This window comes from Symsagittifera roscoffensis, chromosome 1 (assembly GCF_963678635.1).
Source record: "Symsagittifera roscoffensis chromosome 1, txSymRosc1.1, whole genome shotgun sequence".
NCBI classification, from domain to species: Eukaryota; Metazoa; Xenacoelomorpha; order Acoela; family Convolutidae; genus Symsagittifera; species Symsagittifera roscoffensis.
In genome coordinates, this window is record NC_087062.1 from 44,558,900 (window position 1) to 44,582,521 (window position 23,622).

Genomic DNA, 23,622 nt, shown 5'->3' on the forward strand with positions numbered 1-23,622 from the left:
ATTTCTCACAAAAAATTTGAAAAACGCATTTTAAAAAATCTAGAACACAGCAAAAAGTAAAAGTAGCTCTACAACGGTTAAAAGTGGCAGAAGGAAATAAAGCGGTAAAAAAAGCCTTGGAATTTTTTTTATATCGAACCCGGCTCGGGAGATAAAAGTCTCATGTTTGAGCTATGGTCACTTGTAAATCTACCTTGCCACCAATAAAACATGCTAGTTAGTTGCAAAAAAAATTTTTTTGATGAAACAAAAATGAACCCGCGACCTGGAGACTAGGAAACTGATGTCCCAGCATCTGCGCCATGACCGCTGGTATATCTGCAAACACTCGCCATCAATAAAACAGATACAACATGTTCTACTTAACTACCAGTGTTATGCAGCAAAATTGCCAATAGAAAGCATTGCGTTAGAAACAGTACGCTCGATAGCTCCCGAGTGTAAAAATAATTCAAAAATTTGTCTCGATGTCGAGAAAATCTGGTCTGAAATTTATGCTTCGGTTGAAATTATCGGTTAAAGCAAAATTGAGTTTAAAATCAATGGTTTAGATTTCTATTGAAACTACTAAAGAAAAATTGCTCAAGCTTCACTGTAGAGCTTGAACCCAATCGCAAAAAGTACGCTTAAAAAATTTGCCAAACATTCAATTCTGGTCAACTTGAATTTCATTTCTCGAAGCGAATTGCCAAACAAAATCTAAATTATCTTCCTAATTCTGATCGAGCTGGAAGTAAATGACTTGAAGCAATTGGCAAGAAATTTCCTGCTTGAAAAAAGACCCGAAGGTTTATCGGAAGGGTTCAATCGACAAGCAGAACTCATATCTTTTCGATAGAAAGCAACAAAAATTTAGTTTTTTGATAGAGGTTGTTTTTGATGGCTTGAATATACTGACATAAAATAATTGACGGAAGCTATTGAAGAGATGAGGTTTGATACGTTAGTTTTCAGACGACTTCAATCAGTTGCAAACACTAACGCTAATGTTTTTCTTTTTCATGCGTTTTCAAAATTGAGTTTTGGTAGCGTCAACGAAAGAAAGACTGCAGTTCAAATTTGGTTTGTTTTAGAAAAGACGAAGAACAATTGTTAATAAGAAAGTGACAGGTTATGTCTAGCCATCAGACGACTGAAGTTAAATCGAAATGACTATCTCTGAAGAAGTCCTATCAAATTCTCCGACGAAATCATTTCTATAGAATAGCCGAGATTTCAGAACACTCTTGACTATTCACGCTAATTTATTCGACACTAATTTTGAGAGCATCTTATACAATGCACTCAATGACCACTCAAAAGTAGGCAGTTCGTTATGCAAGAAACGTGCTATTTATATCACATGAAAAGATACTTGGATAAAAAATTATAATTCAAGTCGTTTTTGATGACCAATAATCAATTTATTCAATGAAAAAAATAAATAAGTTTTCAAAACAGTAATATAATTTTTTTCTGATGAAATTCCGTTTCTTTTCCCGCAGACGCTTAAGTTTTTAATTAACTGGATCTAGTGTCTGTATTTATCTTTCATTCTGGGTTTCCTAAGAAACAATTCCATTAATTTTGCATCAGATGTCGCTTTTTTTCTCGTCTAGCGAAGAAATGTCAATTCTCATCGGGTTTCTTCGACAACAACTAGTGTCATAGTGCCTCTAGGTCCACGTGTCTGACATTGGGGTGTTTTTCCCTGAGTTTCTGCTCCAGTCTATCCACCTCCTCCCCCAACTGGTCAACTACTCCTTCCCCGTGACTCAGCAGCAGCTGCTCCAGCCCACGCACATCCTCTATTTGACGCACCTGCACGCAAAACATATTTATTAACATGATGTCTGGAGTCAAACAAGGCAGTTTAAATAGCACGCATTGAATTCTAGCATAACTGCAAGAACACTGCAGTTCGCTTTAGAGATCTCTGGCCTGAAAAATGAAGTCATTATTTTTGAAGCTGAAAACTGGGATTCTTCGCTCTTTAAACTAAAGAAAGTCATCCATGTAGAGGTAGTGTGGCACCTAAAAAGATTCCAGTTCAGATATTCAACTCGCCTCTTGCAGTAGTGATTCGAGGTCGACTTTGTTGGTGAGGTAAGCCTGTGTGAGTTCCCGGCCGTCGAAGTCGGCCTCTGCCTTGAAACGGATGCACCCATTGCCCATGTCTGTGGCCTTGACGTCATGCAGTCCCCTCACAATCCTGTCTCGCTCCAGAATGGCCCTCATCTGCTGCATCTGTTCAGCCGGCACTGACTGTCCTAAACACATCAGTGTCATTTTCAGATATTCACTCAATCGTAAACAAGCTGCTCTTTTCACCATTGATAGATATTTTAGTTAAGTCTAATACCTTTAGTAGATAATAGTTCATTTCAACAATTTTTTCTAACTTAATTCAGTATCAAGCAATGTGTAAGTTTTATCAAACGTTTTTTTTAACTTATATGTTTGTTCAAAAGTTTGAAAGGGAAAAGTTTTGAACGATAAATTGGACAGCAGCACACATTAAATGTATACCCGATTGACTCAGTAAGTTTCTTTTCAATCAACACTATCAATCGAACCATTCAAATTTTTTCTTACTAATTCAAAGCGCAAAAACAAAAAGGCAATTAATATGACATGACGTTACGTAAGACAATTCAGAGCAAACGACAAAATTAAACTGGATGGCAAAAAATTTCAAATTCAAATTTTATGTCCTTGTCATTACTGCCCTAAAAGCCAGAAGTGAAATAACGAAAAAAGAAAAGCCTTGAGAAACTTTTGCCATGGGCCGGAATCGCACCTCTAACCCACAAAATAGCAGTCTCACCTTTTCGCAACTGCGCCACGATAGCTTGAAAATTTACCAAACCTAGCTAGCAATAAAGCGGCTACAGTTTCTATTACATTGCCAAGGCTATTCCCCAAATATCCCCAAATATAATTGAAAACTAATTCAATGTGCCAAAATTAAACATCCGATCTCTGGATTAGGAGTCTCAAGCCTTCACAACAGTGCCATGACAGCTTGAAAAAAATAGGGATCCAGCTAAAGCTGGAGGTAACCTTTTGACAAACTTCAAGAAAATGTGCAGATGCGAAAGGTAATGCGTAACTTTTCAAAATGTATCAGAAATTCCATATCTAATTCCCCCATCAAAAGTACGGAGAAAGCGCTTTTCAGGGGAGATCAATAGAACATCTCAAATCGACTTATTTCCTAATTTCAGAATTGGCACGGTCGTTTTTGAGAAATTGAACAAAGTCCAAAAAATGGGCCTATAGATCAAGTAATCCCATAGTCCATAGCGGATTCCTCGCCAAAATCGGCAAATTTTGCACTAGTTTTCCGAAACATCAAAATAAATTCCAAAAACTCTACTTTGTTAAGTCTAATATTGCTTTAAAATTAGGGCAAGCCACAATGCAAAGAAAATTTCTAGCACATAATACATCGATTGAACACGCGATCTTACATTTGGCTGAGTAATTTTCAATAAAAATTAAAAAATGTTTCCAAAAAACATCAAAAATTGGCTATTTCAATTGACCATGAATTTCTTTAAAAAATTCTAAGAAATTGATCAAAATGTCAAATATTGGACATTTCCTAAGTCAATAGCTAACTTACAAAAATTGGGAGAACACGATTATGCTGGAGATAACCCATCAACTTAGTTTCCATTTGAATTCCTAATCTCCGATTTGGCACCGTAGTTTTCGAGTAAACCAAAGTTTCCAAAAACAAACAAAACTTCAAAAAATGCACTTTTGTTCTTGAGATTGAAATCTTGATCTCAGATTTATGGCAGGGTAGCTTTCGAAAAAACGGAAAAAAGTCACAAGCAAAGGTCAAAATTTGGTCATTGTCTGCGGCCATAACTCTGTATCTACATAACAAGGGCGTAGAAGCTTATGCAAGGGAGATCCCAATCCCAAAATGTTTTAATTAGATTGAATTCTCAATCTCAGATTTGGCACTGTAACTGTTCAGAAAATTAAAAAAATCCATATAAAGGATCATAAATTCCCCACACTGAAATTTGGGAAGACTGTCGGGTAAGGTAAAAAAAGTCTAGCAAAATATGCGGTACACAGGAAGTAACCGGTCTTTGCATCCTTTTTTTCACCACTTTTGGGAAAATAAAGGAGCTACCGCCAAAGTAGCACCAATAATTGCGACTTAGTTTGGAAAAAGTGACCTTGTAGTATCACACTCCGATTCACTTGTGTGAACAAAAAATAGACGGTTTAGTTTTATTGGAATGAATGGTAATTGCCTAGAAGCATGCTGGCGTTAGTGGATATGATGTAGCCAGACACTAAGGCAAGGAGGGATCCGACTGCAAGGGATCCCATGGCGTCCCAGAGGGTAGACCCAGTGACGAGGGTGAGGGTAGTGGACAATCCTGCCAGCCCGATGCCCACCACTGCTGCCACATCCTCACAGAAGATCACATTCACCGCCGGGTCATTGCTCCTAACCATAATCACACCACTTAATTCCAGTTTCAAGGATCTAATGAAATACATTATCCAGGTCCACTGGAACACCCGGACTTTTGATTTATGCTTATTTCATTTTGAAAATCACGATAACCTCGGATACTTTCATGGGTTAGACAAAATATACTTTCGGATAACACTAATTTTCGGAATATGAAGTTGTTCATTCGGTATTTTGCTTGTAAAAATTTGTTAAGAACTTTTTCACTTGTTCACGTTCTATTGCAGCATGCAACGTCTAAGTCATTCTAGATAAATTTTCTCAAATCGAATGTCAGAAGAATTCAAAGAAAAGTACTAGAAAAAAGCCGGGAAAATAGTTTATCTGGTACTTCTTTCATCAGGGGGCCTTTTGAAAAAACAATCCATTCCTTGCCTGCGGATGTAAGATATAAATGAGAGTCCGGCTGATTTGGCACTTTGGCGCAGGTGCTGGTAGGCGACTGAAAGACTGGTGCTCTCGGTGAAGAGGGCGAAAGCCAGCACAGTGCAGGAAATGCTGAGGTTGCTGATGGGCGCAGGGTGCAGCAGACTACTAAACAGGGACAAAACCATCAATGAAAGCAGAAATAATGGTCACTGATATTTAAATTACTCATTTCTGTACATTGAGTGCATATCAAAAGAAAAAACTAAGGAAAACGAGACATTTGCATCAATTATATTATAAGCCAACTTCCCTTGCCAAAAACATATCAGTTGAGTTTTAGTAGTTTCCGAGCAAAACTTTGCGATATTTTAAGAAAAAACTACAAAAACAGCCTGAAATTGAAATTTATGCCTGATAGTTTTGCCTCGGACTGTTAACGCCAGGCGTCTGCTCTATCATCAATATTTTTATGAGCAAGAAGGAACGAAATGGATATTTGAGCAGAGATTATGCTACCTGATTCCGTGGTAGAAGGAGAGTCCAGAGCCTATGCAGAATACCCCACATCCACTGATGAGTGCTGTGACGTTCTGTAGGTTGCTGTATCCATAGGGGTACTCACTGTTAGCCCGCTTCACACTGTGCATCTTTCCGTACAATAGAATGCACTGGTTCAGAGTGTCTGCTGACGAGTGCACGGCCTCCGCGAACATCGCACTAGAGCCTAATCATAATCAACATATATATTAGGTAAATATATTTAATCGTGTTATTGATTGTTTTTCCGTTTTTGCGACTACTTTGTCTGAGAAATACTCTTTTGCTCGGACGTGTCCAAGTAAGACCACAAAACAATCTTTTAGCTTGGAGAGCCGCAATTTTGCTCAAAATTTCTTGGTACATTCTATTTGCAGCTACATTATAAGTTTAGCTAAAGAAGCTGCTTCTGTGTTTGGGACCTACAAACTTCACACAAAGGCAAAGCTGAGCTTCGCACTACTTGCGATACAAATTTTATTAAAATCAAACAGAAAATTTTGAAGAAAAAAAAATCAAAAAATAGTTTTTGTCAATAAAAAATTGCCAAGAAAAATGGGTCTCAAGCAGTTAAGTCACCTCTACACCAGATGGTTGATTGAATTTGAATTTATAATTACATTGTGGTAACAAAGACGAAAATAGCTGAGCAAAACTTTTAAAGCCGAAAAAAAATTCTAAACTAATAAAAAAATTTCTTCCCTTTCTTCTCAGAGCACACGCAGGCACACAAACTTTTTTTGATCCCCGAACGACGCAATAGACGCTACTAGGTCGATATAAATTAAGCCGAACCTTAACAACCCGATATAAAAGACAAAATGAAAAAAAAAGACATTTTGACAAATCGACTTGGTAAAATTATAACCAGTTTTAAATACGAATTTCGATTCGGCCGGATTTTTAAAATGCTGAAACATTTTAAGCAACTACAGTGAAAATGGTTTACAGCAAATAAAACAATTCTTAGATCTGGCAACTAAGCCGACAAAACATAAGCAGACAAATACTAGGCGAATTTATTTTTGAACTGGCATACTAACCGTTTAGAAAAAACAGATCCTAGTCAGATTCGAACCCCCGACCTTGACCGTCCAAGGCGTAATTGTTACCTCCAGGCTATCTTGAGTCCAGATTAGTTCTGTGGACAAAGTTGTTAACGGAGGAAAAAGTCTAGTACCCGATTGCAATACCCTTGCTTATCGCAAGGGTAAAGAACTACTTCCAATAATAAGCTATGAATGTAAAAAATACCTGTGTATGCGCATGCCACGAACTTTCCGAATGCGTTGATGGAGTTGACCATGACTGCCACTTTGACCACCCACAGACTCTTGTGGGCTATGGAACTGTCCACCCGGTTACCACTCTACACGAAAAACACATCTACTTGACATAATTCTCAGACTTCTCCGTTAATAAGAACAACTAACACTCTGCCCAATATATATCATCTGGCACCCAAGAACATTAAAAGACACCTCTAACTATACGGTATGATTTTAAATTTAGTTAATAACGTCCTTTTCTAGGTTGGAGCACGAAATGCAAGTCCCATTTTAAGACAAAAGGCCACAGCTTTGAATAGCAACAAGGTATTTACTTGGGTTCCTTTAACACCATCAGCACCTGTACTCTCTCCTTCTGACAGGACATCTGGGGACTGTGGAAGTCTCTTGCGCACTTGTGCGTAGATATACTTAAGCTGCTTCAACTTGTCCTCCTGTAAGACCCTATTCGCCTCCAGCTTCCCAATGGTCTCCAAGGACCCATGTACTTGCAGTGCCTTCTTTTCCACGTCACGGATGTTGTACACCTTAGATACACACTAGTTTTTTATTAACCCCCGGCCGAGCTCCGACCTTTCAACAAGGACCTTTTATTCCATGGTAGAGAGAGAGAGAGATGTCATCCATTTTAACGCAGCCGGTCCCTCATTTAGGAGGCGGATGACGCTGGGACCCCTCCAACCATGACCGAAGCGGGATTCAAACCCACGACCTTTAAAGAACGCGCGTCTTACCAACTCAGCCACAGCTGCGCGATACACACTAATCATATAATAATCCAACCCTTTCTCTCAAAAACTTAGCCAACTTTAACTTCAGATAAAGTAACTTTAACTTCAGATAAAGAAAAATCAGATAAGTAACTTTAAATTATAGAAAATGACATAGACAATAGACTGTCAATGAACAAAAAAAAAACAGGAAAATGGTTTATCAATCACATTTTTAGTTATAAAAAATCATTAATCTTCAAATCATATCACGGTAGAGCTTTTCAACATCAAGAATTTTTCGTAATTGGCATTTTTTCTTGTAAAACTATCCCAGTTTACGTTTGTCTCGAATGCGGTTCAATTTGAAGGAAGATGCTTAGTAAGACAAACTTGAAAATCTTGAAAAACTTATCCAGCAATAACTAAGAAAAGAATACTGTTGAGCCAAAAAATGAGCCATAAAAAATTGTTGAAACTCATAAGGGAGTTTCAAATTTTTTCATAGTTCATTTTTTTTGGCTCAACAGTTTTGTTACTGATGGATATATCTCAGTTTTTGATTAGAGCAGATATGCTAAGGGCTGTCCCGAATGATTAAAGTGATTCATTCAAACTAGTTGTAAACCTGAAAAAAGTCTAAGCTCCGATTTGATAACGCTTGCTAATCGCAAGTATAAAGTTACTTTTAAAATTCAGGTCCATTGATGAAACTATAAGTGATTTACGTTTCTTCGCGTCGTTTTCACACATCAAATTCAGCGTGAAAAATGTCGATACAAAATAGAAAACCACAACACCAAATAGTATCACACACACACAAGTGGACACACACACACACCTTATACTCAAGTATGTATACGCTTGCACACCTCTTTTTTGCTGAATTAATTGAACAAAAAGGCGAAGCGGAGCTTCACAAAATGTGCAATTAAACACAACAAACGTACCATGGTTAACTAACCGACAAACCATTATACAAATACGCTAATTCGAAAAAAAAAAAACGAAAAACAGCAAGAATGCTCCCCTTTTTATAGCTCCCTTCTCAAACCACGAATAAAAACTATTTGTCGCTCATCAAATGACGCAAAATAAGGTCACTAAGCCGATATCAAATAAACCAAAACCTTTCAAGCCAAATGCATAAACAAAAGAAAAATGAACCAAAAGTGAAATTTTACACAGAGGCGAAGTTGCAGGTCGCGAACAAAAAAGAAAGCGTCAAAAAATAGCTCCAAAAAAGAAATAAAAATTAAGTCAAAAAGAAGCTCTGAATTTTTTTTTTAAAAGCTTAACATCTGCCGGCATCGAGGCTCTGAACTGAGAATCTCACGATCTCGCATTAGCGCTTTGTAGTCTTCAATTGACAAGTCCAAAAGACTACGAGTACCTTCATAACAGTGTCGGAGGAGATTGCACTTCTGCGCAGACAGAGTGGCAGCTCCTCGAGATGAGTCTCGTCTAGGTGGTAAATGCGCATAGCCCTGATGGGGGTGATGTAGTTACGGTCTGTCTTCGCCACGTCATAGTCAAACTTCTTAGCTCCCCGTTTCAACTACATAGTAAATAGTGTTATGTAATCTGAACAAGGTCATAGTTATTGAAGATCATCAGTTCGAACAATCCATGACCTGTCCATAGACCGTTCTTTGTGATTTTGAGCCATCATATTTCTGATATGCAGATTTTTTTTTATTAAAAGCGTTGATCGAATCGCTGGAACATGATGGTGGTTAGAAATCGAGTCTTTTTAGCAATTTGATTAAGAAGATCCGTGAAATGTATGGTAGAAACTCTGCCGGCAAAATATTTACACCATGAAAATGAGATTGATCAGTTGTACAACCGCAATTAGAAATTTTGTAAGGATAGTAATGAGATCTCATCGTTTCACTTTAATCGCATCGATTTCCAGACTTTGGCCAATTGACAACTCACCTTTATTTTCACGTGGGTCGTACCAGCCTCATTAGGTTTTGCAGACAGTGCCGCTTTTTGATGTCGATTACTCAAATAGTTATTAGAAAACACAGCAACATAATTTTCTCGTCCAGCAGCATTTCGTTTCAAGCGCACATTACTGCAAAATCGCGAATAAAAATTCATCACTCAAATTTCATGTCCAGACAACACATACGTCTGGAACCTGAGATAGTCAGCATGCATAACTCACAACATTTATATCTAAAAAAATTCTTTCAATTCAATTTAGCCATGTTAGTCCTTGTTCTTCGACTTCGAGTATTTAATTCCAAAAACCGTTGAACTAAAGTGTTACACAGCTTGAGTTTTATACATTGAGAAACATCAGAGAATTCATGAAAACTCTGCACTAACAGGCTACTGATTGAAAACTAATGCGCTAACAATGATTTTGTTGGGAAAGCAAGCAACGTGGGTTTTGCTGGGGGATATTCGTTTCTTCATAAAGTTTATTCGAATTCTGATACAAATGTTGAGCGGTGGTTCTAATTTTTTTCTACTGTTTCTACCAGTAGCGTGCCGAGGGAGGGGGGGGGGGGGCGATTGCCCCCTCCTCTCAATTTAGGTAGCCAAATTTTCCCAAAGAGTCCCCCCTTAGAAAAACTTCTGCGCATGCCACTGGTTTCTATACAAAACATACTTTTTTCACGGTGAACCTACTCAATTTTTTGAAACGTTAATTACAGCGTTTTTTCGGATAAAACAGTACCTAATTTGAGAAATCTGGATCCAGTTTTTTTTGAATTCCGCTGCAAAAATTAAATTTGAATCCGCTCAAGAAGCTAAAGGTTGAACTAGATTTTTTGCGCAATTTACATTTTTGTTATTGAAAAGCATTATTTGTCTTCCATTTGATAGACACATTTGAAAGTGAGCTTTAAAATTAATCGAAAATCAAACAACCAAATAAAACGCGTCAGAAAATCAAATTTACGGACGAAAGATAGTTTTACAACGTCAGAGCGGCCTTTTTCGGATAAATTATGAGGAGCTGTTTCCAAGATTTCACTTGAAGATGCAAAAGGTAACCTTGCATGGGCGGATCTAGGATTTTCTCGAGGGGGAGGCGGATTAGTATTTATTGGTGCCTTTAGAAAGATTTTAGAGTCGGTTGGCCAAAAATGGATTTCTTAAAAAGTACCAAAGGGGGATCCTTTGGGTAGACAGGGGGTCGAATCCCTGAGGGGGGACGTCCTCCCCCCCCCCCCCTAAATCCGCCCCTGTATCATTGTACTCAAAAGGGTGTGCTGATTACCTGGAAAACTGGGAAATATAAATTAGGTTTTTTGCGAATTAGTTTTATAGGGTTAATTCGCTCAGAAATTACCACCGGTACCTTATTTGAAAATTTACCGCCCACAATTTATTTGCTATTTCAATGTGCTTGACAAAAATCTGCTGACATAAAAAGGCAAAAACAATCAATTTAACAGTCAAACCAAAAAAAAAATATTTCACGACAATTGTAATTTAGAACTAAGATACTTCAATAATTCAAAATGCATTCAAACCACTTTCCAAATAAAACATAGAGGCAAGGCTCAGCATCGCATCAAATGCCCTGTCTATCGAAAACTTATCTATAGAAATTTTCCTGTATATCTTAATTTGTCTTGAATAAACCTCATGTTGAATTAGCATCGGAGGGTATGCTGAGTAGGGTTAGTAAAGCCGACAAAACTTGAGCAGCAGTTTGGTCAAAAAAAATATTGGCATAAAAAAACTTCATAAAGAATTGTCATAAAAAACTTCATGAAATTCAAAATTATAAGTCCCACAAACATATGCAAATGAAGCCTATAATTTAAAAGCTGGAACCTTTCGCAGAGAATAAAACAAAAAAATAACTCACAACCAACATGAAAAACAAATTTGCAACAGAAAATTTGGCATTCATGATGCATATAGGCTCAAAAATTGTGCTATAGACAAGAATACAGAGATGGTGAAATGATTTGAATTAATATGTTAACCTGAATTGCAAGCGCAGGCATGAACAGATCGAAAGCATACAATCTTCGCACAATTTAAAATTTTGAAACATATTCGCATTATTTGAAACAAAATAACTATCACAATGTTCTTCAATCAAAAACGATACAGGAGAAACCAAACTCAATTATTTGAAAAAATCAACTTTTCAAAATCGATTTTTGACCAATTTCATATATCAGTTGCAAAAGACCAAAAGCATTTGAAAAAAAGCATACGCAATAAAAATCCTAGGATAAAGAAAACTTTTTTCGGCAATTATGAAAAAAAAAATGGAGAAACTTGCCCTCATGACTAATTTATCAGTTCTGCGCGCACTTTTCAAATCTAGATTTACAACCAAAAAAATTCAGAAGAAATAATCTAGTGTTGTAAAAACTATTACTAAACAAAGAGAGCGCTGAGTAAACAAACACTTTTTTCTTTATCCAGAATTCCAAAGATAATTGAGTTTGGTGAGAAAATAATTGGTAGCATTAGTTCGGAGTAAAAATAAAAACGAAGACGACATAAGCTGGGTACACATCTACGAAGTCGAAAAACATTTGTACTTCAAAATTGTGGGCCAAAGAGAACTTGATAACTCGCCCGAAAGCATACAACTATTTACTTGAGTGCAGCTAGCATTAGAAGCTAATTAAAAGTAAAAGAAGACGACATAAGCGACTAGCGTGTACCGCACCTCCGGTGCTTCGAATTTTCAACAACTCAAAAAAACTATTCTTTGAGTGTACTCTGACAGCACCCAATTACAGGGTTCGTAATTTGAAGACTAGCGTGTACCGCACCTCCGGTGCTTCGAATTTTCAACAACTCAAAAAAAACTATTCTTTGAGTGTACTCTGACAGCACCCAATTACAGGGTTCGTAATTTAAAATTTTGCAAAGTTTTTATTCAAGTTTTTTATATAAATTTTGAAGAACCAAATTTTGAAGTTCTTCGAAAAATTTGAAATGAACTAAGAAACGTCACATCTGTTTATAATGAATTCAGAAACGTTACATGTGGGAAACTGAAAGCAATTGAGCAGTCGCATTTGGACGTAAGACTTGCAACTCCTGAGAGTACCCTTACAGTACCCATCTACAACGTTGGGAAATTCAAATTTTGAGAAACTTCACCTTAAGTTTTCTGAAAAATGTATTTTTTGAAAATCAGAACAAATTCACATTTCGAAAACTACCAAAATTTGAGCAGTCTTTCTTGATGGCAATATTCGCAACCTATGAAAGTACACAACTACAGGGTTGGGAATTTCATTTTAAAATTTTTTTTTTGTAATTTGAGTTTTCTGAAAATTTCCGAAAAAATCACAAAATCGTCGTATCTCTTAAACAAAAATGATTTGGGCATTCTTAAATGGAGACCGAATTTGAGATTACACTAACAGCCCCCCAACTACAGGTTAGGAATTTCAAAGTTTGAAAAAAATATTAATTTAAATTTCATAAATTTTTTTTTGAAAAAATCACAAAAACCGTCACATCTGGAAAACTGCAAGACTTTGAGCAGTCCTATTCAGAGGCACGTTTCGCAACCCCCTGAGAGTACCCTCAAAGATTCCAATAACAGGATTGATATCTTCAAAGTTTTGGAATTTTTTAACATATCTCGAAAACTACAAGGATTTGAGCAGTCATATTGGGAGGCAAAATTCGCAACTCCTGAGAGTACCCTGAAAGAGCCTCACTACAGAGATATGGTAATTTCAAGTTTTGTGAAATTTTTTATATCTAAGATTTCTGAAAAAATCCAAAAAAACGTCATATCTCGAATACTCACAGAATTTGAGCAGTCATATTCAGAGGCAAGATTCGCAAGCCCCTGAGATTACTCTCACAGATTCCACTAACAGGATTGATATCTTCAAACTTTTCGAATTTTTTAACATTTAAGTTTTTTGAAAATTTCGGAGAAAATCATGAAAAACGTCATATCTCGAAAATTACAAACATTTGAGCAGTCAAATTTGGCGGAAAAACTCGCAATTCCTGAGAGTACTCTGACAGAGCCTCACTACAGAGATATGGTAATTTCAAGTTTTGTGAAGATTTTTATATCTAAGTTTTCTGAAAAAAATTTGAAAAAATCCAAAAAAAACGTCATATCTCGAAAACTACAAAGATTTGAGCAGCCATAATCAAAGGCAAGATTCGCAACCCCTGAGAGTACACTCAGAAGGTCCAACAACAGGATTGAGATCTCCAAAGTTTAGGGAATGTTTTAAAATCTAAGTTTTTGAAAATTTTTTGAAAAAATCATTAAAAAAACATCATATCTCGAAAACTACAAGAAATTGAGAAGTGAGAATTGGAGTCAAGATTCGCAACCCCTAGGAGTACCCTGACAGCACCCAACTACAACCTCAAAAATTGCCTATATCGTTTAACTAAAAGGATTTAGTTATTCATTTATGGAGGCCAGAATCGCAAAACTTGGGAAAACTCTGACAATATTCTACTATTGGGTTGCTATTTTCAAACTTGGAATAAACACTGAATTTAAACTGGAAAATCGGAAAAAACCTTAACCATTGAGATATAAGATATAGCTTAAACGTGAAAAAATTCATTTGTTAAACATGCAATAAAAATACGTTGAAAAAGCTTAAACATGGCGAGATAATGAAGCCCGCATTTTAATATAAAATAGATAATACATAGATAATAGATGAAAATTAAAAAATTAGGCGACGGGTAGATATAGATAGATAGATAGATGTTATCACAGTAACTAGGCTTGAAAATGCTGCGGGTGATTTCTTTCGTCAACAGATCTGCATTTCCATTTTAACGAATTATCATAATGTTATTGAAACTTTAAAAGCAGGCGGGACTACAATTCTCCCTTCAGACAGTTTTCGAAGCGAAAATATTGTATCGGGAAGTGATAATGACAGATGACAGCTAAATACACATTATTAAAGTAGAAAAGTAAAAACGCTCAGATGTATTTGCTATTGTTGAATGTTAACATACCAGTAAATGGGAAACTTCTTAACTTCATGACAACCTTAAACGAGCTAGTGGTACCAGTGACAGTTACTGACAATGTAATTTTGTTGAGAGATTCCATTGATTATGCCAACAAAAACAACTCTGAAATTGAAAGAGCTAAACTGAACCGTTGGAATTTAATTTAATCCAGCAGGTCTATGGACCAACACATGAAAAACGAAAAACTTCAGACCTGGTGATCACAAACGAATGTTCTATTATCGGGTGTAGTAATTGAAGACTATTTCTTCTCTGATCATTGTCTTCTAACCTTCTCTTTGATTCATAAAATATTCAATGGCAAAAGCAGAGACAGCCAGTTAAATTACGATCAATTTTATGCTGGTTTTGAGACAAGATGCTATTGCATTCCTTCACCAAATCTGCAGAGGAAAGTTCAAATGCTCTATTAGAAATGATAGAAAGAACGGCAGACGACTTTATGCCCAGAAAAAGAAAAACTTTAAAAAAACATACAAATTTTATGATTGTGAACTGGCAGAGCTAAAAAGAATAAAAACAAAGAGCAGAAAGAAAACACAGAGCCGTCAAAACCCAAGCAAGTTGGAAAAATATCATGGAAAACAACTGAATTGTGGGCCAAAGAGAACTTGATAACTCGCCCGAAAGCATACAACTATTTACTTGAGTGCAGCTAGCATTAGAAGCTAATTAAAAGTAAAAGAAGACGACATAAGCGACTAGCGTGTACCGCACCTCCGGTGCTTCGAATTTTCAACAACTCAAAAAAACTATTCTTTGAGTGTACTCTGACAGCACCCAATTACAGGGTTCGTAATTTGAAGACCAGCGTGTACCGCACCTCCGGTGCTTCGAATTTTCAACAACTCAAAAAAACTATTCTTTGAGTGTACTCTGACAGCACCCAATTACAGGGTTCGTAATTTAAAATTTTGCAAAGTTTTTATTCAAGTTTTTTATACAAATTTTGAAGAACCAAATTTTGAAGTTCTTCGAAAAATTTGAAATGAACTAAGAAACGTCACATCTGTTTATAATGAATTAAGAAACGTTACATGTGGGAAACTGAAAGCAATTGAGCAGTCGCATTTGGACGTAAGACTTGCAACTCCTGAGAGTACCCTTACAGTACCCATCTACAACGTTGGGAAATTCAAATTTTGAGAAACTTCACCTTAAGTTTTCTGAAAAATGTATTTTTTGAAAATCAGAACAAATTCACATTTCGAAAACTACCAAAATTTGAGCAGTCTTTCTTGATGGCAATATTCGCAACCTATGAAAGTACACAACTACAGGGTTGGGAATTTCATTTTAAAATTTTTTTTTTGTAATTTGAGTTTTCTGAAAATTTCCGAAAAAATCACAAAATCGTCGTATCTCTTAAACAAAAATGATTTGGGCATTCTTAAATGGAGACCGAATTTGAGATTACACTAACAGCCCCCCAACTACAGGTTAGGAATTTCAAAGTTTGAAAAAAATAATAACTTAAATTTCATAATTTTTTTTTTGAAAAAATCACAAAAACCGTCACATCTGGAAAACTGCAAGACTTTGAGCAGTCCTATTCAGAGGCACGTTTCGCAACCCCCTGAGAGTACCCTCAAAGATTCCAATAACAGGATTGATATCTTCAAAGTTTTGGAATTTTTTAACATATCTCGAAAACTACAAGGATTTGAGCAGTCATATTGGGAGGCAAAATTCGCAACTCCTGAGAGTACCCTGACAGAGCCTCACTACAGAGATATGGTAATTTCAAGTTTTGTGAAATTTTTTATATCTAAGTTTTCTGAAAAAATTTGAAAAAATCCAAAAAAAACGTCATATCTCGAATACTCACAGAATTTGAGCAGTCATATTCAGAGGCAAGATTCGCAAGCCCCTGAGATTACTCTCACAGATTCCACTAACAGGATTGATATCTTCAAACTTTTCGAATGTTTTAACATTTAAGTTTTTTGAAAATTTCGGAGAAAATCATGAAAAACGTCATATCTCGAAAATTACAAACATTTGAGCAGTCAAATTTGGCGGAAAAACTCACAATTCCTGAGAGTACTCTGACAGAGCCTCACTACAGAGATATGGTAATTTCAAGTTTTGTGAAGATTTTTATATCTAAGTTTTCTGAAAAAAATTTGAAAAAATCCAAAAAAAAACGTCATATCTCGAAAACTACAAGGATTTGAGCAGCCATAATCAAAGGCAAGATTCGCAACCCCTGAGAGTACACTCAGAAGGTCCAACAACAGGATTGAGATCTCCAAAGTTTAGGGAATGTTTTAAAATCTAAGTTTTTGAAAATTTTTTGAAAAAATCATTAAAAAAACATCATATCTCGAAAACTACAAGAAATTGAGAAGTGAGAATTGGAGTCAAGATTCGCAACCCCTAGGAGTACCCTGACAGCACCCAACTACAACCTCAAAAATTGCCTATATCGTTTAACTAAAAGGATTTAGTTATTCATTTATGGAGGCCAGAATCGCAAAACTTGGGAAAACTCTGACAATATTCTACTATTGGGTTGCTATTTTCAAACTTGGAATAAACACTGAATTTAAACTGGAAAATCGGAAAAAACCTTAACCATTGAGATATAAGATATAGCTTAAACGTGAAAAAATTCATTTGTTAAACATGCAATAAAAATACGTTGAAAAAGCTTAAACATGGCGAGATAATGAAGCCCGCATTTTAATATAAAATAGATAATACATAGATAATAGATGAAAATTAAAAAATTAGGCGACGGGTAGATATAGATAGATAGATAGATGTTATCACAGTAACTAGGCTTGAAAATGCTGCGGGTGATTTCTTTCGTCAACAGATCTGCATTTCCATTTTAACGAATTATCATAATGTTATTGAAACTTTAAAAGCAGGCGGGACTACAATTCTCCCTTCAGACAGTTTTCGAAGCGAAAATATTGTATCGGGAAGTGATAATGACAGATGACAGCTAAATACACATTATTAAAGTAGAAAAGTAAAAACGCTCAGATGTATTTGCTATTGTTGAATGTTAACATACCAGTAAATGGGAAACTTCTTAACTTCATGACAACCTTAAACGAGCTAGTGGTACCAGTGACAGTTACTGACAATGTAATTTTGTTGAGAGATTCCATTGATTATGCCAACAAAAACAACTCTGAAATTGAAAGAGCTAAACTGAACCGTTGGAATTTAATTTAATCCAGCAGGTCTATGGACCAACACATGAAAAACGAAAAACTTCAGACCTGGTGATCACAAACGAATGTTCTATTATCGGGTGTAGTAATTGAAGACTATTTCTTCTCTGATCATTGTCTTCTAACCTTCTCTTTGATTCATAAAATATTCAATGGCAAAAGCAGAGACAGCCAGTTAAATTACGATCAATTTTATGCTGGTTTTGAGACAAGATGCTATTGCATTCCTTCACCAAATCTGCAGAGGAAAGTGCAAATGCTCTATTAGAAATGATAGAAAGAACGGCAGACGACTTTATGCCCAGAAAAAGAAAAACTTTAAAAAAACATACAAATTTTATGATTGTGAACTGGCAGAGCTAAAAAGAATAAAAACAAAGAGCAGAAAGAAAACACAGAGCCGTCAAAACCCAAGCAAGTTGGAAAAATATCATGGAAAACAACTGAATTGTGGGTCGAAGAGAACTTGATAACTCGCCCGAAAGCATACAACTATTTACTTGAGTGCAGCTAGCATTAGAAGCTAATTAAAAGTAAAAGAAGACGACATAAGCGACTAGCGTGTACCGCACCTCCGGTGCTTCGAATTTTCAACAACTCAAAAAAACTATTCTTTGAGTGTACTCTGACAGCACCCAATTACAGGGTTCGTAATTTGAAGACTAGCGTGTACCGCACCTCCGGTGCTTCGAATTTTCAACAACTCAAAAAAACTATTCTTTGAGTGTACTCTGACAGCACCCAATTACAGGGTTCGTAATTTAAAACTTTGCAAAGTTTTTATTCAAGTTTTTTATACAAATTTTGAAGAACCAAATTTTGAAGTTCTTCGAAAAATTTGAAATGAACTAAGAAACGTCACATCTGTTTATAATGAATTAAGAAACGTTACATGTAGGAAACTGAAAGCAATTGAGCAGTCGCATTTGGACGTAAGACTTGCAACTCCTGAGAGTACCCTTACAGTACCCATCTACAACGTTGGGAAATTCAAATTTTGAGAAACTTCACCTTAAGTTTTCTGAAAAATGTATTTTTTGAAAATCAGAACAAATTCACATTTCGAAAACTACCAAAATTTGAGCAGTCTTTCTTGATGGCAATATTCGCAACCTTTGAAAGTACACAACTACAGGGTTGGGAATTTCATTTAAAAAATTTTTTTTTGTAATTTGAGTTTTCTGAAAATTTCCGAAAAAATCACAAAATCGTCGTATCTCTTAAACAAAAATGATTTGGGCATTCTTAAATGGAGACCGAATTTGAGATTACACTAACAGCCCCCCAACTACAGGTTAGGAATTTCAAAGTTTGAAAAAAATATTAATTTAAATTTCATAAATTTTTTTTTTGAAAAATCACAAAAACCGTCACATCTGGAAAACTGCAAGACTTTGAGCAGTCCTATTCAGAGGCACGTTTCGCAACCCCCTGAGAGTACCCTCAAAGATTCCAATAACAGGATTGATATCTTCAAAGTTTCGGAATTTTTTAACATATCTCGAAAACTACAAGGATTTGAGCAGTCATTTTGGGAGGCAAAATTCGCAACTCCTGAGAGTACCCTGACAGAGCCTCACTACAGAGATATGGTAATTTCAAGTTTTGTGAAATTTTTTATATCTAAGTTTTCTGAAAAAATTTGAAAAAATCCAAAAAAAAAACGTCATATCTCGAATACTCACAGAATTTGAGCAGTCATATTCAGAGGCAAGATTTGCAACCCCCTGAGATTACTCTCACAGATTACAATAACAGGATCGATATCTTCAAACTTTTCGAATTTTTTAACATTTAAGTTTTTTGAAAATTTCGGAGAAAATCATGAAAAACGTCATATTTTGAAAATTACAAACATTTGAGCAGTCAAATTTGGCGGAAAAACTCGCAATTCCTGAGAGTACTCTGACAGAGCCTCACTACAGAGATATGGTAATTTCAAGTTTTGTGAAGATTTTTATATCTAAGTTTTCTGAAAAAAATTTGAAAAAATCCAAAAAAAACGTCATATCTCGAAAACTACAAAGATTTGAGCAGCCATAATCAAAGGCAAGATTCGCAACCCCTGAGAGTACACTCAGAAGGTCCAACAACAGGATTGAGATCTTCAAAGTTTAGGGAATGTTTTAAAATCTAAGTTTTTGAAAATTTTTTGAAAAAATCATTAAAAAAAACATCATATCTCAAAAACTACAAGGATTTGAGAAGTGAGAATTGGAGGCGAGATTCACAACTCCTAGGAGTACCCTGACAGCACCCAACTACAACCTCGAAAATTGCCTATATCGTTTAACTAAAAGTATTTAGTTTTTCATATATGGAGGCCAGAATCGCAAAACTTGGGAAAACTGACAATATGCTACTATTGGGTTGCTATTTTTAAACTTGGAATAAACACTGAATTTAAACTGGAAAATCGGAAAAAACCTTAACCATTGAAATATAAGATATAGCTTAAACGTGAAAAAATTCATTTGTTAAACATGCAATAAAAATACGTTGAAAAAGCTTAAACATGGCTAGATAATGAAGCCCGCATTTTAATATAAAATAGATAATACATAGATAATAGATGAAAATTAAAAAATTAGGCGACGGGTAGATATAGATAGATAGATAGATGCTATCACAGTAACTAGGATTGAAAATGCTGCGGGTGATTTCTTTCGTCAACAGATCTGCATTTCCATTTTAACGAATTATCATAATGTTATTGAAACTTTAAAAGCAGGCGGGACTACAATTCTCCCTTCAGACAGTTTTCGAAGCGAAAATATTGTATCGGGAAGTGATAATGACAGATGACAGCTAAATACACATTATTAAAGTAGAAAAGTAAAAACGCTCAGATGTATTTGCTATTGTTTACAGACCAGTACATGGGAATCTTCTTAACTTCATGACAACCTTAAACGAGTTAGTGGTACCAGTGACGGCTACTGATAATGTAATTTTGTTAAGAGATTCCATTTTTATGCCAACAAAAACAACTGTCTGAAATTGAAAGAGCTAAACTGAACCGTTGGAATTTAATTTAATCCAACAGGTCTATGGACCAACTCATGAAAAACTAAAAACTTCAGACCTGGTGATCACAAACGAATGTTCTATTATCGGGTGTAGTAATTGAAGACTATTTCTTCTCTGATCATTGTCTTCTAAGCTTCTCTTTGATTCATAAAATATTCAATGGCAAAAGCAGAGACAGCCAGTTAAATTACGATCAATTTTATGCTGGTTTTGAGACAAGGTGCTATTGCATTCCTTCACCAAATCTGCAGAGGAAAGTGCAAATGCTCTATTAGAAATAATAGAAAGAACGGCAGACGACTTTATGTCCAGAAAAAGAAAAACTTTCAAAATCATACAAATTTTATGATCTTTAACTGGCAGAGCTAAAAAGAATAAAAACAAAGAGCAGAAAGAAAACACAGAGCCGTCAAAACCCAAGCAAGTTGGAAAAATATCATGGAAAACAACTGAAAAGCAAAAAAGCTGTTCTACAAAGAAGGCGAGTATCACAAACAGCTTCTCGAATTAGATATGGAGCGCAAAATTTTCGGTCATTGGTGCGGACAATCAATCTCCGCATCCAACAAAACTTAGCTCAAATCTTCCCATTGCGAATAATTTTTAACAACTACTTTGTGACAAAAGTGTTAAGGTTGAGAAAATCAAAAACGGAATGACTTCGTTCCTGCTGCTAAAATGCAATTATACCAAACGAATGATATCGAAGAACGTAATTGTTTCAAGTTTCATCATGTGGATTTTCAGAATTTAATTGCTCTGCCTCTTCTGAAGAAGTAAAACCTTGATACTGAACTTATAGGTTCCTACCGGCCCTTCTTGGAACCTTCTTTGCTTTAGCAAGGTTTTGGAGGGACTGATATTCTGGTTACTTGATCACTCAAATTTCAAATTTAAGATAAAAAAGCAATAGGCATCGTAAAAAAACATGACATGACAAACATCATTATGATATTGAAACAAAACTGGGTTCATCGGCAGCTTTCGATACAATTAATCATGATGCACATTCTGTAACCAAAATTGAAGGCAATTCATTCGTCTTTAGATCTAATAAGCTCTCAAATCCTCTTGGAAAAGGTTTCCGTTTATTTCCTTAAATTTCTATTCTCGCCAAAAATCAATCATGGTGTCTTCTGCTTGAGGCTTCGGTTGGAAAACAAAATTAGAAATCAGTGCTCTAATTATTGACAGATTGATTGACTTTATGATATAAACTTCTAATCTACGAGCAAAACACTTGGAAAGTATGGTGATATTGAACTTGATATGCAACTATTATAAAAAAAAATGCTGTAGCTCGAAAGTATTTAATTAAGAACTCTTGAAATATTAACAAAGGAAGCAACCAGTTGTACCCAAAAGATGTTTATAGTGAAATAGGAAGACATTCTCATTACTATTTTAAGTAGTTATTGGTAAAATTTTATTTATTTATTTATACGTGTAAACTACTTTTTCTTGCTTATTATTTATTACATCACCATTTTATTTTCATCTAGTATTTTAACAGTAGATAGACGTTTTTCTTCTAACAGGTAAGATAATCAGAAATTCGTCCAGGTACCGATAAGCCCTCCAAATTTCACTTTTGTTTACATGTCAATTGCAATTTTCAGCGAAGTAATGCAGATAATAGGTGAAATCATCATTGACTCACCAAACGAATCGAAAGATCTCAAAAATAAGATTATCAATCATTTTCTGCCTACCAAAATTACTTCCTTACTTCTGACGGTGTCAGTAAAATACCGCGGGTCAATACTCAGTAGAGTCAAGATCTATTGACTGCTTCATGTTGTTCATGTTTACAAACTATATAAGGGAGGTCAAATTCGAATTTTCGGCTAATTAGCAGATTTTATTGTTCCCAAATCTAGGTGAGTCACAATAAAAGTAGGAGATGATGAATTAAGGGCAATAGAAGACGATGTATCGAAATATCGAAAACGCTGGCTGAAGTCAGGTCGAAGACAATTTTGAAATGGACGAAAACATAACTCTGGCCTCACAATTTAAACAGCTTAATTAAAAATTCGGACCAAAAATTAAACACGAAAAGCAAAGCAAGCATTTACAACCCTTCGTTCAATTTTGTAACAAAATATGAATACAAAATTGACGCATCGGAAAAATATATACAAAAAAAGTGTTAAACGCAAAATAAGGAGAAGAATTAAAAACTATCACTGTGTGGAAGCGCGTAAAATTTAACCAAAAAGGCATAAAGCGATAAAACTATCGCGCTCGGAGAACAAATATAGCTCAACAAAAAAAACGAAAACTTTCTTTCAAATTGGATTGCATTTTGTTAGGACCCCGAGCAACCGGTTGAAACTATGGCTGTCAAAACAAAGCAACATGAGGCAGATAAGCTGTCAAAAACTACGACAGAAAAAAATACCACTGATGAATATAAAAAACCAGACACTGTATATAGATCTCTAGCACATTGAATCAAGATAGCAGAAACCTTTTTTAACGAGCTTAACACTGAAAATATGCATTGCAAATCCTTGTTTTTGCCGAATTTACTTGATACTTGTATACCCAAAATTGCTCAATTGAAAACAAAATTATCAACCCTGGAACACTAAAGCTGATATAAACTTCTTAAAAACTATTTAGCTGGCGAACCTAATTATATTCGTTTTTCGAAAAACCCTCGAAAACTCATTTACAACAATCGTCTTGCGGTCGCTTTTGAGTAACGTATTCAGTAAAATTAGCGAGAGGAGGTAATTCGAAATCAGGTAGCCGGTTGCTGTGCAAGTAGCAAAAAATAGAATCGTCATAAGAAACTTGAAAGATCTGTCATTTAAGGTGTCCCACGCTTTAAACCTACGTTATTTAACCTCGCAATTTTTACACCCCCTACTTTATAACCCCGTAACATTATGACCCACAACAACTCAACCCCCTTTTGATACCGATAATGTGTTTAAATTAAATCCTTTTTATAAATACAGGAGTATTCCAATTACATGTACTAATTGAGGCCTGAGAAGCCATTCATAATTTACTTCATGACTCTAGCATCT

General features: G+C 35.5%; 2 protein-coding genes across 2 annotated transcripts in view; both read right to left on the minus strand.

Moving 5' to 3' along the window:
• Window positions 1–23,622, minus strand: part of LOC134844937 (spermatogenesis-defective protein 39 homolog) — a 350,820-nt gene that overhangs the window by 295,967 nt on the left and 31,231 nt on the right. The window lies entirely within an intron of this gene.
• Window positions 1,367–9,577, minus strand: LOC134844927 (proton-coupled zinc antiporter SLC30A9, mitochondrial-like). The gene is made up of 9 exons (XM_063861756.1): window positions 9,330–9,577; window positions 8,782–8,946; window positions 6,993–7,205; window positions 6,644–6,758; window positions 5,369–5,576; window positions 4,859–5,017; window positions 4,257–4,456; window positions 2,047–2,249; window positions 1,367–1,800 (listed from the first exon to the last, which is right to left on the minus strand). The coding sequence occupies exons 1-9, from the start codon at window positions 9,495–9,497 to the stop codon at window positions 1,645–1,647; spliced, it is 1,587 nt and encodes a 528-aa protein (XP_063717826.1). The 5' UTR covers window positions 9,498–9,577; the 3' UTR covers window positions 1,367–1,644.